The 14812-nt window shown below is 52.3% G+C and overlaps 3 protein-coding genes across 3 annotated transcripts; all 3 read right to left on the reverse strand.

The window, feature by feature from the left end:
- Positions 1-11: 11 nt before the first annotated feature.
- On the reverse strand, positions 12-6449 carry QC761_202500 (uncharacterized protein). The gene is made up of 3 exons (XM_062875977.1): positions 3867-6449; positions 1196-3803; positions 12-1147 (listed from the first exon to the last, which is right to left on the reverse strand). Exons 1-3 carry the CDS (start codon positions 5453-5455, stop codon positions 500-502), a joined length of 4845 nt encoding a protein of 1614 aa, XP_062734528.1. The 5' UTR covers positions 5456-6449; the 3' UTR covers positions 12-499.
- A 3635-nt stretch (positions 6450-10084) lies between these two features.
- On the reverse strand, positions 10085-11574 carry RPL12 (60S ribosomal protein L12). The gene is made up of 5 exons (XM_062875978.1): positions 11327-11574; positions 11226-11259; positions 11004-11124; positions 10583-10907; positions 10085-10483 (listed from the first exon to the last, which is right to left on the reverse strand). Exons 1-5 carry the CDS (start codon positions 11328-11330, stop codon positions 10470-10472), a joined length of 498 nt encoding a protein of 165 aa, XP_062734529.1. The 5' UTR covers positions 11331-11574; the 3' UTR covers positions 10085-10469.
- Positions 11575-11637: 63 nt separating this feature from the next.
- Positions 11638-14768, reverse strand: SEC23 (GTPase-activating protein S23). The gene is made up of 4 exons (XM_062875979.1): positions 14295-14768; positions 14146-14232; positions 12172-14046; positions 11638-12116 (listed from the first exon to the last, which is right to left on the reverse strand). Exons 1-4 carry the CDS (start codon positions 14385-14387, stop codon positions 11886-11888), a joined length of 2286 nt encoding a protein of 761 aa, XP_062734530.1. The 5' UTR covers positions 14388-14768; the 3' UTR covers positions 11638-11885.
- Positions 14769-14812: the final 44 nt, after the last annotated feature.

Raw genomic sequence — 14812 nt, forward strand, 5'->3', positions numbered from 1 at the left:
ATGTCAGATATCAGCTATTAGCATAGAGCGGCAAAAGTCAAACAAAACGCTCGCAATGGTATCAAGCATCTCAAATTCAACCCCTTTCAGATCATCGCGGTCAACAACCTCCGCTTTATCAGAACACCCCAAAACTGGATACAACGCAGACCACAAAATCAACTCACATCCCTTCATCCTATGTTCAGAGGAAAACCAAACAGACCAAAGTGCCAACACAGGCAAATTTCAAAAGAAACAAATAACCAAACAAAACCACGCAAACAAACAAACAAATTCAAAATGGATATCATCATCCAAAATTTTCAATCCAAATACCCCAAAACGATCTCTTTCCTATCGTCCCATATCCCAAATATTCACTCAAATTCCCAATAGCTTTTTAGCTTTTCTTTCCCTTCATTTCAATGCCCAGAACTCAATATCCAAAAACATCTAGGCACATCGCCATGCATCAAAAGAAAAAGAAGAAAAGCCCACACATTAAACAAAACCCCCTTCAAAGATAGATGTCCCCTCCCCTTCCGTTAACCCAATCGCTCCAAGCCCGCCCATATGCCTCCTCCAAGTCCCTCACCCATCTCCTGGTATCAAACAGCGCGCACCCCCACTTGCTCTCCCAAAGCAACCTCCTCATCTCCGCCAGTCTTCCCTCTCCCCTCCCGTAGACTTCCCCATCCTGTCCCATGACCAGCTGGTAGCCCATCCTATTCACCAACCCCACTGCAAACTCTTCGTATTGCTTCTCATCCTCCGCAATGAGTTCCTTCGCTGCTCTCTCCCCTTCCTCGCTCTTTGGAAGCGCACCCTTGAGGATGGAAGCCGCCATACGGGAGCACATCTTGTATTCGTATCGTGGGAGTGTGAGCAATGGCGTGCTAGACCAAAGGATGTCCGCCGCGGTGGTGTGGGCGTTGCACTCGGGCGTGTCGAGAAAGAGATCGCAAACTCGGGCGCGAGAGATATGCTGTTGCTTTGGTGCCACGTCTGTGAAGTGAATGCGAGAGGCGACGGCTTCCCCAGCCCAGTCTTTAGCTGTGCGGCGGAGGTGAGTTTCGCCCAGCTCGGGGAATCGTAGCAGCCAGAGGTGGGCTTTGGGACAGGAAGCCAGGATGCGGAGCCATGTACGGAAGGTTGTTGGGTCGATCTAAATCTTGTTAGGGAGAGTATGATGTGAAAAGGGAGGTGAGCATACCTTGTACAACTGGTTGAAGTTACCCAGGATGATAGCATCATCGGGTAACTTGGGGAACAACTCCTTCCGCATCCTCCACCTCCTCTTCTGGTCATCCTCCCAGGACATATGCCTCTCATTGTGGCCATCTGCTGATTGCGCGTGATCGCAGCAGAAAAACGTGTCCCGAGCAAAGATGATGTTCTCCGAGTAAATCCAGTCCTCGCTTTCCGTGTAGGCCTCATCCCGGAAGACATCTCCCAGGTTTAAATTGTTGCGGTGTGGTCGAAGTGTCGAGGGAGGGATGGCCGTCGTATCAGCTAGGAGGTAATCGCACCACTCGGCTCCCAACGTCCCAGCAAAGCCCATGAACGACATCTGGATCGGCGCAGGCCGCGCAGCAAAGATCTCATTGCGTGCTCCGCGGGTGTACCCATTGAGATTGACCAGAATATGAATGCCATCAGCCACAATCTGCTCGACCAGTCTGTCTGATGGCCACGTGCTGACATCACGGAAGACGGGCGCTTCACGCTCAATCTGCTGGCGATGGATCGACTTGTCACTGGCTGTGGTTGCATAGCAATACGCCTTGACCTTGTTGGGATTGTGAAAGCCAAAGACAGATTGCATCAAATGGGCCAGGGGGTGGTTGTTGAAATCAGACGAGACATAGCCAACCTTGAAATAAGGGGCTGGTGGCTCCGGTGGTTCATATACAGTAGCTGGGACCCAAGGTGAGCGAAGCGTCGAACACGATATTCTAAGCGCATTCCTCTGCGAAATCATCCGGATGTCCTTGGCTGTCAACGGGCAAGTAAAGGTGTGGAACGGCAACACCGTCGGCGCAGATGGAATCGAAAGGCTGGCAGGAGGCCGCGGCCGCCTGTATCCAGCTGATGACTTGACGCCCTTGACATGTTTGTCGACATACCAGCACCGCATCGCAGCTCTCGTCGACCGCTCAATCAGCCTCAGGATTCTTGAGCCCTCCCACGATCGACCAGCCCATTTTCGAAGTTCAGTTTCAACATCCAGACCTCGGTCGGTGATCCCAGCTCCGGCATCCCTTAACTGCGCCACCAGCTGCACAATCGTCTGATCTTGTAAGGCGCCAACACCCCAAGTGCTGGACTCCTTCAGCTGCCGCCCGACAATGTCAACCACACGTTTCATCAGCCCACTGCCTTGGTCTTGTGACTTCACATCCTGAAGCATCCCTTGCTCGTCAACATGCCAGCGGTCAAACTTGCCACCTGCCAGCAGAACACCACCACGACCCTTCCAGTCGCAAACCGAGTTGAGCGCAGTGGACAGCCCACAAACAGCCTCAGCAAAATCGGGATTCGCCGATACAGCTCGCTTGTAATACCCGATGGCATCACTGATTCTGCCTCTATCCTTGACAGCATTGGCCAAGTTGGTCAATGCAATATCGAAGCTTCCATCGCACTGCACAGCCTGCTCATACATCTGAATAGCAAGATCCAGCTGTCCGATATCTTTGAGCAAGCTGCCCAGGTTGGTATGCAGGTGCACATGCTTTGGGTCCAGGGTAAGGCCATAATAATAGTAAGCCAGGGCGAGCGATAAGCCGCTGCCTGGTACGATCCCAGGGATAGCGGGAAGATTCCCCAAGTCCATAGGCGGCCCAGAGTGAACTTGGGTAGACGTCTGCTGAACACTAGCGAGCAAGATGCCGACGTTGTTTGCTGTTGACGGACTTTCCTGCAATGACAAGGACAGGTAATAGAGCGCCAGAATATCGCCCACTCCAGCAGGCTGTCTGACCATACCGGTGTTTGGCCCACCATTCGACATGGTGTCCTGGAAGATCTTGGCTAGCGACAACAATGAATTGCTCGTTGTGACAACCACGGATTTCTTGTGAGTACCTTCGGGAACATATTGTAGTCCCGGCAAGAGTCCTCCGTGCGAAGCAAATACCCGCTGTGCGGTAAGCTTGGCCCTGTCTGGCGACAGAAGCAACGGCGCGGACAGGTTCGCCTGAACAGCACCCCTAAGCTGCCCTGAATGCATATCCCTCGGTGCTAGGACGGTTTGGATCCTTCTGATAAGCGATCGCACCCCTTGAACCTGTCTTCCAGCGCTGATGAGCACCGCCTCCTCAAAAGCATCCGAGGCTTGTTCGATATTTTTCAACGAGTACAGCATGTTTCCTTTGGCGTGTATCAGCAGGATCATCCGTCCATTCTCGGTCCCGGCTATCGCATATCCGCTTGACCCAAAACCTGGAACGTGGCTATTGTCTGCAGGTCGGGCAAAATGCTGGGTCGGGCTGTCGTTGTTGAGGTCGTCTAGCACAAAGTTGTCGGGGCTCAATTCTCGCATCGTGGCAGTCGACGCCGTGTCGGCCTCGCTCGCCGTCTCGTTAACTTCATGTACGGTTCCGTTTGTTCCAGACATCCTCAATGATTTCTGAATGTACTCGATAATGTTGACTGCCTCCTGACTCCTATGATTCGAGCACAGCAAGCCAACCAAATGTTCCACTGCTTCCAGGTAACTTGGCCTTAGCTTGATCGCTTTAGACCATTCCCGTTCAGCTTCATCCTGCCTGTTCATGCAGTACAATGTCGCAGCAATATTTGAAATAGCCTCGACGTGGCTGTCCTGTTTGTTAGCATCACCCCGTAAACCTAACGCGGTCGACCAGACTGGGAATACGTACCTAGCATCCATGCTCACGATGCGCTTGAACCACTCCAGAGCATCTTCATAACGCTCAAGGCCATAGTGGAGACATCCTCCCAACAGCATACCATCCACCCATTTCCATCCACTTTGCTCACATAGGTTGGTGAGCATCTCGAGTGAATTTTTCGCATTGTGAAGTGGTGATCCGGTCTCAAAGTATGGCCGTTGTTGAAGCCCCGTTGAATATAGATTCCTCGCTTGGTTGAAGCCTCCAACAATCATTCCTTGCCCTCCCATTGCCATACTCCTAGCTGCCGCCTGCTTCTGTGCCATGTGCTGTGCATAGCTGACTGTTGGTTCGGAGAGGGCTGGCGATGGTCGTACTTTGGTTCCGCTCGCCAACGGTGCTATTGAGGGTTTCGGGTATACCACCATCTTCGATGACGTTCTTGATAAAGATCCGGTCCGGCTGTGGTGTGCTTTCTTCGCATTGCCTAGATAAAGTAGCAGATCATTGTATGTTTTATGTGCTTGCTGCAGGGCCAGCTCTTTGAACCTTGCTCTCGAGGCAACATCTCCGCCACTGCCCCCTTGGGCAATATGTCCAGCTAGTTGTGCCAGAGATTCATGACCCTGATGAGCAGCCCCATGGTGCGCCATGTGTGCCTGAGCATGACGACCGTACCCATCGTCAAGAGGGTAGCTTGACAATGGCAAGCGGAATGGGTGTGGTTGGCCCAGTCCTGGTGCGTTTGGCATGCCATGTATGGTCGACTGCGAGGGCATAAACGCACTATCAACGACAGCATTTTGTGGTGTGTAGCCATTGGCTAGGGGTATTGGTGTTCGATAATCTCCTAGCCCACCATTCCTCCACACCATCGACTGCTGTGGTTGCTGCGGTTGTTGGTAGCCACCCGGGCTGTAGACTGTTTGATTCAACGGCTGGTGGTATCCTGGCCCTAACAATGGCTGCAAGCTGGGCACAGAGTTGTAACTTTGTTGGGGTATTGGTTGCAGAAAGTTTGTCTGTTCTGGCGCGGCCGGATTCGTTATCATATTTGTACTTCCCATACCCCAGCCTACAGGCGTCACAGGTGGGCTACTTAATGGTTCCATCCCAGCATCGAGCCTCCCAGTCGGATTCGGTGCCTGATATGGCCATGATGATCCAGAGAGTGTTGACCTATGGTAGCCAACCCCAGTTAGCCCTGATGTTCTCTGAGACACAGCAGTCGGAAATATTCTTGACGAGGCAGGCAAGATCATGTGCTTCAATGGTGGGGGTCCGGAGGCCAGGTGGGCAACCGAACCATCGTACCCATTGTCGATGGTGCCGCTTGGTGTCTTGCGTCTAAGTGAGTGTTCCGAACTGTGGTCGTGGGCATGTGATCGGATGAACGAGGTGGTGATGCGGTGCAACGCCGGGGCTGGCTGGGCGCTGCGGATGGCGAAGGCCCGGGGCGTTGAGTCTGTGTTGTGGAGCGAGGGGGAGGGTCGCGCGAACTGTGGTCTTTGGTGATGCGACACGTACTCCAGGTCATGTTTTACGTGCGGTTGATGGGGCCCGAGTAAGTCGAGCTGTGGTTGCACCATCGGGTGCATTTGGACAAGAGGTAACATGGTGGAATCCGATACTACGTATGCTGGTGATGTCTTCTGCTGAAAGACGATGAGATTGTATCGCAGAGAAGCGTAGATAATAGAGTAAGTAAGGAGCGTCGAGATCAGTTTGCGGGTCGCCTGTTGCTTGGGGGGGAGGGGAATCAGGCCAGACTCGTTACTGCCCAGTGAATACCTCAAAGCATTGTTGACTTTGTTGAAGAGGTTGTCGAGCACACAATGGCCCCCGGAAAAGGGTATTCCATCTGAGGAGTGGACAGCAAGGTCGAAACAAGAGCAATGCTGGGATCTCGCCCAGACTCGTAACCATGCACCTGCGTCCCCTCTCAGTCAATCAACCCACCGATCCCCCCAGTTCCGCCCGGCTGTGGTCCGGGATCTGCAGAGGAAAAATAATCACAAAATTCTGTCTTGTTTCGTCCGACGGGCGGTCGCATCCACTCTCTCCAGCGCCCACAACAGCGTCAACCACAGCTCCCGTCTCCGCACCGCCGGGCTCGTGAATAGCGACGGCCGTGTCCTCAGCCGGAGTCGATCAGGTCGGGGCGGGGTTTGATGTGGAGGCAGTAGTCGGTGGTGGAAAAGAAGAGGAGAACGGAGGGCCCGGGAGGTGCGTGCGTGGGTGCGTGATGAAATTGCCCTTGTCAGGTACCTGGCTGTCAGTCGAAGGTGGATATGGATCAGGATCAGGATCGGATTATCGGGACCCGGCACGGCGGTGATCAACGGCGACGGTGGCGATGAATTGGGGGGTTCTGGTCTAACAGGGCAGCAGGATCGTCCCTCTCTTTTCCTGCACTGCTTCTATTCAAAATAATAAAAGAGACGGGAACTGGCCTGACGTTGAAATGCAGACGGACAGGGAAGTCGGCGGGAATCTCACTTGTCTAAAATGTGGAATGGGGCCGCATTTAGTCAGGCTGGTGCACGACGGGGGCCTGCGCCTGCGGGCGTTCTCGGGCCTAAACTCTGCAGGGAAGCCTCCCCCCACACAAGCAGCAGTAGCATGGAAACGCTAGAGCCCTGCTGCTACACTGCACCAGCGCTGCACCACCCTCAACCTCCAACAAGGTACCGTCACCTCACCACGGCGCTGCTGCACCCTATTAGTGGCTGCGGGCCGAGCACATCCAAGCTCTGTGAAGCACTTCAGAGACCACTGGGCACGCTATGTGACCCTCCGGGACATGAGGAACATGGATCGCGTCCCTGGGTGTGGTTCGCTTCATTACGACGGTTCGACTAAGGCATGTATAAACCTGATTCATCCCGGTCCATCATGGCCGTCGACATCTGATAGGCACCTCAGTAAATGCCATGCCACGCCAGCTGTGCGACTCGACGAGGCAGATACCTCTCAATCACTGACAGACTGACAAAAGAGATAAAAGAGACCAGAGAGACCAGAGAGACACACAGTATTATGTGCCGGGCGATGTGCCGTCACCCGCCGCCCGAAGAATCAGAATAGCACAGCAACACAAGGAAAACCTCTGACCTGAGGGACATGTGCGGGACCTGTGGACACAAGCAGCAAGGGTCAGGGCAGGGCAAAGGCAGGGTCGGTTGTCTATCCCATGGATGCGAGTCGCAGCATGCAGACTCCAATCATCTCATCTGGAGCCTACTTCTGGGCGTCTCCCACATCAGGTTGGGTGAGTGGGTGTGTTGGACAGCCCGTCTTCGTATCAATCTTGCATTTTTCTGGAAAACATCCCTATCCCGTGCCCCTCATTCTTCCCTCGGTAAACTCGGCCCAGTCTTCCTTTCCCCTCCCAGCTCTACGACGCAGAATATGACAGCTCTCCTCGCTTCATCATGATGTTTTGGGGAGCAGTTGCAAGCAACATTGCGTGGCATGGATGTGTCAATATTGGGGTGGGTGTGTGTGAGCACCACAGGCAGATCCAAATCCATCCCACCATTCACCCCGCAGATGGCCCTTTTCAAACGTCGACTGGTGGAAAGCCTCATGCAAGGTTAAATCTCTCAAGACCCGCGTCAGATATTATCACATCTACGGTCTGTCACTGTTTTCAGCGTCTATTTGTTTCTCACAAAATAAACTTCCCCTTGGGGTCTGATCGGGGTCCCAATGGTCACCAAACTGGCCCGCCCCCTCATGCCATGCTCGATCCTATATACATACTTCACGCCGTCAGCCTACCTCACCTACCGGCCCACTATCCAGCTTAGGTTACATCAACCCAACCCTCTCCATTCCCTTTGCTCACTCGCAGAAGCTCAGAGGATAGCCCTATATGTAAGGTTCCGTATCACCCACCACACATGCTCGCACTATACTGTGATAACAAGTGACAGCCAAGACACCAACCCATCAACGAGTGAGATCAGTCAGAACAGAAAATCCCCAGAAACCAGTCGGTGAGAACCCAATCCAACCACCCCAAGGTCCCAACCGCCTTACTCACCACACCATCCCCCGTCTTTCTTCATCCCTGGACTCCGTACATTACTACCTAACCCAACCATGCAACCTACTTTCGGTGTACATTGTCTGAGATTGAGGGTCACTCTTTCTCATGGCTGAGGAACCAAACATCAGGTAATTCTGAGCCCGCCCTCTCTGAACCAAAGATGGTCACCAGCAAAAGCTCTGCATGCCTACTGCCACCCGGCGCATATTCCGGCGGCACTTACGGCACTTGAGTGTCTCTCGTTTCTGCGGAAGGGAAATCTGGGAGTTTCAACCTCACCTCACTACTCTCTCACACTCAACCTCAAAAAGATACCCCAATATTCTAAACATACCCAACAACCCCACGGTAACACCAAACGCCCATCATTCACTCACTGATCTGTGACCCTTGAAACATATCCCCTCCTGCCGTGAGCCGTTGTCACTCACCCCGTCCCACCCTCCTTCCTCTCTGTGAAGCACAACAGTGACAGTGACTTGCATAAAAATTATTTAGCATAATGTACCATACCTGCCAAGGCATGAAAGAATAGCAAACAACCACCGCAATTCCTCGAATCCAAAGCCATGAATCAACGGATCCGGCCCGAAAGAAAGAAACCGGAACCCCCCATGAACAAACGGTTGATCAACACCCAGCTGCGCCATCCTATCCTACTTACATAGTTACCCGTGTCCTCGCCTCGTCATGCGCCTCTTCTGTGCCATTCGGTATGGACCAATGCCATGCCATAATCCCATCTCAACACCACGAACATACTTGAATCTCCGATAAACCACCCCCATTGTTAGAAACATCATTGCAACTATCCTGCACGTCTTCTTCAAGACGTTGAATTGTCATGTATGCAAACTGAGGCAGCCAAGTACAACCTCAGCCCTACGACTGAACTGGCCACGTAATTATGTCTCCCAACGATGAGACCTGCTGTGCCTCAAACCCTTCAGTATCCTTCCCTCTTGGCCTTCATCCTTTCATCAAAATCCGAACCGAACCGCTCGCACCGGAACCTCATCCCCTTTAGATAGATTCTCAAGTTCCAAATGCTCAAAAGAAACTCGCTAGACCCGTGAAACAATAAGATGCTTATATCACGGCACAGAAGAACCATGAGCCTTGACGGTGAACCTGGCGCCGAAAAAAATACAACATTTTGAAGATGATCAAGAGAAAAGAGACACACATTCATTACCCAATCTTCAAATCCCTAGCTGGCATTTCCAAGCCAAAATTCCTCTTAACCCCCTTCTTAAACCCCCCTGGACCGTCAGAACAAGCGTTAAGAAGACATCCTAGATCAAACTTATTCACACTCATCTCGAGCCCATAGTCAAAACTCATACCAACACCTTGCCAAATCCCACGAGAACATCATTTCGACAACTAAAATAAAAAAGTTAACGATTCTACACGAAAGAGCAACACCATCCCACCCGTATCATAGGACGAAAAGAGAACTAGGAACCGCATCGTATAAAACCAAGGCCTTAGAAGAGAGAAATAGATGAATAGAAACACCCTCGACTTCTCCTTTCATGGATCCCTCGATGCAAGTTTAAACCTTGCATTCGCCATCTTTGAAAAAGCCATGTTGATCATTTCATATCCCGCCCTCCACTCGACACCCTCCACTCCCTCCAAGCCCATACATAAAAGTCACTCGTCCCGAAACACGCCAGTGGAATCCTAAACTTTATCCAAAGTAGTAAGCCATCATCAAGTCATCAAATCTACCTACAAATCAGAGCACTTCTTCTCAACAGAGCACCACCACCATCACCACCAACAAACAAGCCCCCAGCTATCGTCAACATACAAACCAGTGGTTTTTTCCCAACTGGAAATGAAACCATGATAAATGGCCTAACACGAACATTCTGAAGCTGGTGGCGCCCTCACCTCGTATCACCCGGAAACAAAACTCCACGAACCTGTAACACACCACACCAGGCATGCTCTCAATGCCAGTGGCATCATCTCGTATCTATTACTTACAGCCCTGGACATCAATCACACTCATCAGACAACAACAGCAAGAAAGGACCTCGACTTCCACAGCGCCTACACACGCCCCTCCAACAAGCCATAGCGAGTAATCAGACAGGACGCAAATATCAATCTTCCGGAACAAGATAATGAAACCCAAAAGTCCTACTGAAAGCAAGGTCAAAGTTTGGGGTGAACGTCAGGGTCTGGTTTCTTCTTCTTCATCTTGGTGTGTTATTTGGTATAGGTATGGGTATCTCGGGGCGAACTGTTTCATCAGAGTGGCAAAAAAGGAACGCGGGATAGGCGCGGTTCACCCATTAAAGGGCTCAACAACTCCTTTGGAAAAAAGGTCCTCTGTGTGTGTGTCCTAATTTCCCCCGTCCCAAAAAGCAGCAAAGCAATTCGCACCTATCCCCGGAAAGCCAAAACATATGTACTGGCAAGACCATGCTCGGCCACGAATCATCTTCTTTTGATTTGATTTGCCGTAGTCTGGCAAGCCTGATGTAAAGCAAGCCCTGAACTCCTAATCACATGCCAAGAGAATCCCAATCCGACCATAATTTTTATCGTAAACGACGCGCTTATTCCTCCGGAACTAAAAAAAAAAACCAACTGTTAGCAATGATCCCCTCTCTCTACCCGTAATCGACCGTCCAGACCCCCAAAATGTTGTAGAATGAATGGCCACACATACTGTCAATCTCGCCGTTGGCGATAGCGTCGCTGATGGCCTTGGGGCTCTTGCCGTCAACCTGGCAGCCAACGCTGAAAGCAGTGCCGAGGATCTCCTTAACGCAGCCCTCGAGGGACTTGGAGAAGGACTTGAACTTCATCGTCCTCGCAATCTCGATAACCTCATCGAGGGTGATGGACTTGTTGTGCTTGATGTTCTTCTCCTTCTTGCGGTCACGGGGGGGCTCCTTGAGGGCGCGGATGATGAGGGAAGAGGCGGTAGGGACGACGGAAACGGCGGCTTGACGGTTCTGGATGGTGAGCTTGACGGTCACACGGAGACCCTTCTGTATTCGCAGCAAAAAAAATCATGTCTCGTCAGAAATCGTGTTCTCTCTCTTTCGGCTCTTCGGTTCTCGGAAGGGTGGTGTGGTTTTGCATACCCAGTCGCCAGTAGCCTTCGCGATATCTTCACCGACCTTCTTGGGCGAAAGACCAAGAGGACCGATCTTGGGGGCAAGAGCCGAAGAGGCACCGACCTCACCACCGGTGGCACGGAGGGTGCTGCAAAACCATATCCGTCAGTTTTCTGTCGTTCGTTTTCCAATTCCTTGTCGGCGCGGGGGAGAGACGAGGTGCGGTTTTCGGCTGGGAATAATTCTTACATCACCTTGATCTCGTTGGGGTCGACCTTGGGAGCTGCACATGGCCCAAAATCAGTATTCTGGCATTAATTCATTTGGTAGATTCGTTGGGGTTGACATACGCATGGTGTCGGCTGGTTATCTGACGACGGACTTGGGTGTGTTCGTGGTGAGTGCGGCCGGGCCAAGTATCAAGACGACGAAATCAAAAATCGCAGTTGTGGGTTTTGCCGACCTGCCCTAAGAAAATTGATTGTGTGGCTGATTGAGGTTTGGCGGGGCCTGCAAGGTTGTAGCCACAGTTTCGTGGAGGGGAAGCTCCCACCAGCCACACGGACCCACCTCTTGGCGATATGCAAGTCGGTTGCTTTACCCCCTAAGTGAGCCTCTCTGGAGATAACGAACCGAGCTCGATTCAATGGACCAAAGCGTATGCAAAGGAATGGGAAATATCTACTTTTGATACTGAGAATTATTTCAATTGTCGAGATCACATACTGTGCAACGATTCCACCCCTGCCTCAACTGACATCAAAAGGTACGTCACATGTTTCCAAAAACGCCGTTTTCTCTGGTATAGATTCCGTAACACTACGCTAAACAAATCACAAAACCATCTTTCTAGTAATGAGTAAATCCCGGGATCGGGCTGAATTACCCTCCCGCACTCTAACAACCACACTAGTTTGTCCCGCTCACCGCCAGCTTCATCAAGTGCTCCATAAAGGTTTGGAGAGACACATCGTCCGTGAAGATGGTCTGCGCGCTCTGAGCTCCGACACCGCCGTACGCTCCAGCTCCTGATGTGTGAGTGGTGGACGGATTGAGCTTGGAGAGGAGGAAACGAGCCTGGGAGCCACCGTGGTCGCAAACAATGAAACGTGGGAGAGGGAAACGATCCGTGATGAGGTCCTAATCCAGAGTCAGTATGAAATGTGTTGGAATAGATCAGGCAATCTTGACTTACCCTGGCGTCCTCCTTGGGAGCCTCCAGGAGAGCGGCAAAATTCTCGTAGCCTTCCTGGTCCTGATAACCCGCCTTTCTCCATTCTGCAATGGTTTCACCGTGGAAGATGAGAATGTGGAAGAACGTATCGAGGAGGAGAATGTGTGTTGGCTGAATAGAGGTCGAGTCCAGAAGCACTGGTTGACCGCCCTCCTGGTCGAAAGTGTATGAATCGAGTGTGGGTTGAATCATGATGAGGGAGTTGCTAACGTCCTCATGGTTAAGAACATGGCGATAGAAAGCTGTCTCATCAGGCGAGTTGTTGAACACTTGCAAGAACTGACTTCTCCTCAAGTGGAACATGAACTGTGGGTAAAGCGTGAAGTTCTTCTCGAGGCGGAAAGACGAAGGGTCGTCCTTGCGATAGTCGGCAAAGCGCGAGCACAGTCTGATAAGCATCCTGTCGACCCAGCGGAGGACATCCGGTCCATCATCGGTTTCCGCCTTGAAAACCGCAATACGGGACATCAACACAGCGGCGGCCTCCTGATCAAACGACCGGGCAATCGCCGGATCACCGGCTGGACCGCTAAGGTCGCGGGCGATGGTGGTGACACGGAGGTGGAACTGACCAGACGAGTGCTGGTAGTATGTGAGGAACTGAATCATACCCCTTTGAGCCGCCTGTTGGGGTTGCGAGGGGCCGCCCTGAGCAATCTCAAAGTAGATACCGTAACTGGCATTGGGGTCAATGCCGCACATTTTCCACGAGCAAGTATTGCCAATCCCGCACTCAGTCTCACCCACCGAGGTCGACTTCTTGTTCAGAGACACAGCGTGGCCAATGAGACCAGTGACCTTGAGCTCCTTTGTAGTCAAAACTTCGAGAACCGCGTTGAAGCCCATCAGGAGGTTATCGTCGGCGTCCTTCTCGAAGATTCGGATGAAGGATTGCTTGAACATGGACGATGTGAAACTATCGGTCAAGATCATGTGCCCGCCGGTCGAGTTGCAAAGCCCCTTCATCTCCAGCAAACCAACCTGATCAAGACAACCAGCAAAAATATCGATAGTGTGGCCGTTGTGAGCTGTCCTCTTAGCAAGGTTGTCGTAGAACTTCAACGCCTTCTTGTAGTATTTGATGTTGTCACGGTCAATGTCGTGATGCGACCGAATAGGCTCTCTCAGCTCAGGGCCAACCACCATTCCGGGGCCCTCCGTGGCCGGACCACCAGCGAACAGCATGATACGGCCGCCAGCATTCTGGAAAGAGGTCTCGAGCAGACCGACAGCCACAGAGAGAGCGACACCAGTGCAGCGCAAGTTTCTGCGATCGCTGGCAACAGGCCATGGGTCCTTCTGCAACTGCTCGAGCGCCTTTGTCAACTGGAATTCGGCCTGGGCGACAGGGAGGAGGAAGCGGGCGGCGGGACCGGTTGGGAAAGCTCTGGTCTGCTGGTGAGGAGGCACGCCAGGGCGAAGGGCAGGGGCGGTGAGGCCGAGCATCTCCTGCACCTGCTTAGCAGCATACTCCTTGCTGCCGCGGAAAACGTAAGACTTTGCGCACTCGGTGTATCCAATCTCGTGAACCTGGGCCATCGTTCCATATGTGATCAAACCAACAAGAGCATTCTCAGGGAGAAGGCTCAGACTCATGATCAGGGACTCCTTGAGAGCAGCCAAGCTGTCCTCCTCCTGGCACGTATCGACGACATAGAGGAAAATCGGAGCGCTCGGGGCTGGTCGTGAAAGTCTATACTCGATAGTTGTGTTGGCGGGATGAAGCTCAGGTGGGATGGCATTGGCCGTGATATCCTTGTAATGCGGCGGGAGGGGGTTTCTGGAAAGGCAAAAGGGGCAGATCCAAAGGCGGGCGCGGGTGTCGACCTGGCTGTCCTAGATGTGAGCAAAGTGGCCAGATAGTCAAGGGTAGAACGTCATATTAACCTACCAGAAAGGATTGAGAATTGAACGGCAGGGTTGCTTGCAGGTGACAGGCTCAAACTGCAGCAAAGGTGTGTCGGGCTTCTCCTTCAGAGGGGTATACAGAGCACCGATGGGGACGACCAATCTCGAAGCCTCCTATGTTGAACATTAGCCACCGAATACTCGGCAGATTGATTGCCTTGAGCAGGTGCACTAACCATGCGAGTGCTTGGGAACACATTCCAACTCAGCCGAACTCCATCGCGATCCTCCACCTCACCCCACGACTCCTTCAGTTGTTCATAATCCATGATGGCACTAATGTTCGGGGATAGTCGAATGAATTGCGGAGTTGCGGAGATGGAAAGAGTCGAGGTACTTGTGTGACTGGGAATATGGGGGCCGAAGTCGAGGACGTGGTCTTGCCTTGGACTATAGGAAAGGTGGCATCAGCATGTGCGAGTCCAGGGCCTTGGTGAACTGGACAGCGAGGCAGACAGGTGATTCAGAGTTGGGGAGGTAGTTGGGTTGGATGACGGAGAGGAGGAGGCTTAATACCTTCTTGGTGGGGTTATGGTTAGCTCAGAGATGCCGACGCCGAGCAATCACAACTCGAGGTGGTGAAGCGCAAGATGGCAGCCGGGATCGTAGCAGTGCGGCGGATAAGGGAGTCGTGGTGCTTTGGCCAGCTGCTGGAGCTCTGGCGAGGTTGTCCCCTCACTGGAAAAGGACAAGT

The sequence above is a fragment of the Podospora bellae-mahoneyi genome, chromosome 2 (assembly GCF_035222275.1).
Source record: "Podospora bellae-mahoneyi strain CBS 112042 chromosome 2, whole genome shotgun sequence".
NCBI classification, from domain to species: Eukaryota; Fungi; Ascomycota; class Sordariomycetes; order Sordariales; family Podosporaceae; genus Podospora; species Podospora bellae-mahoneyi.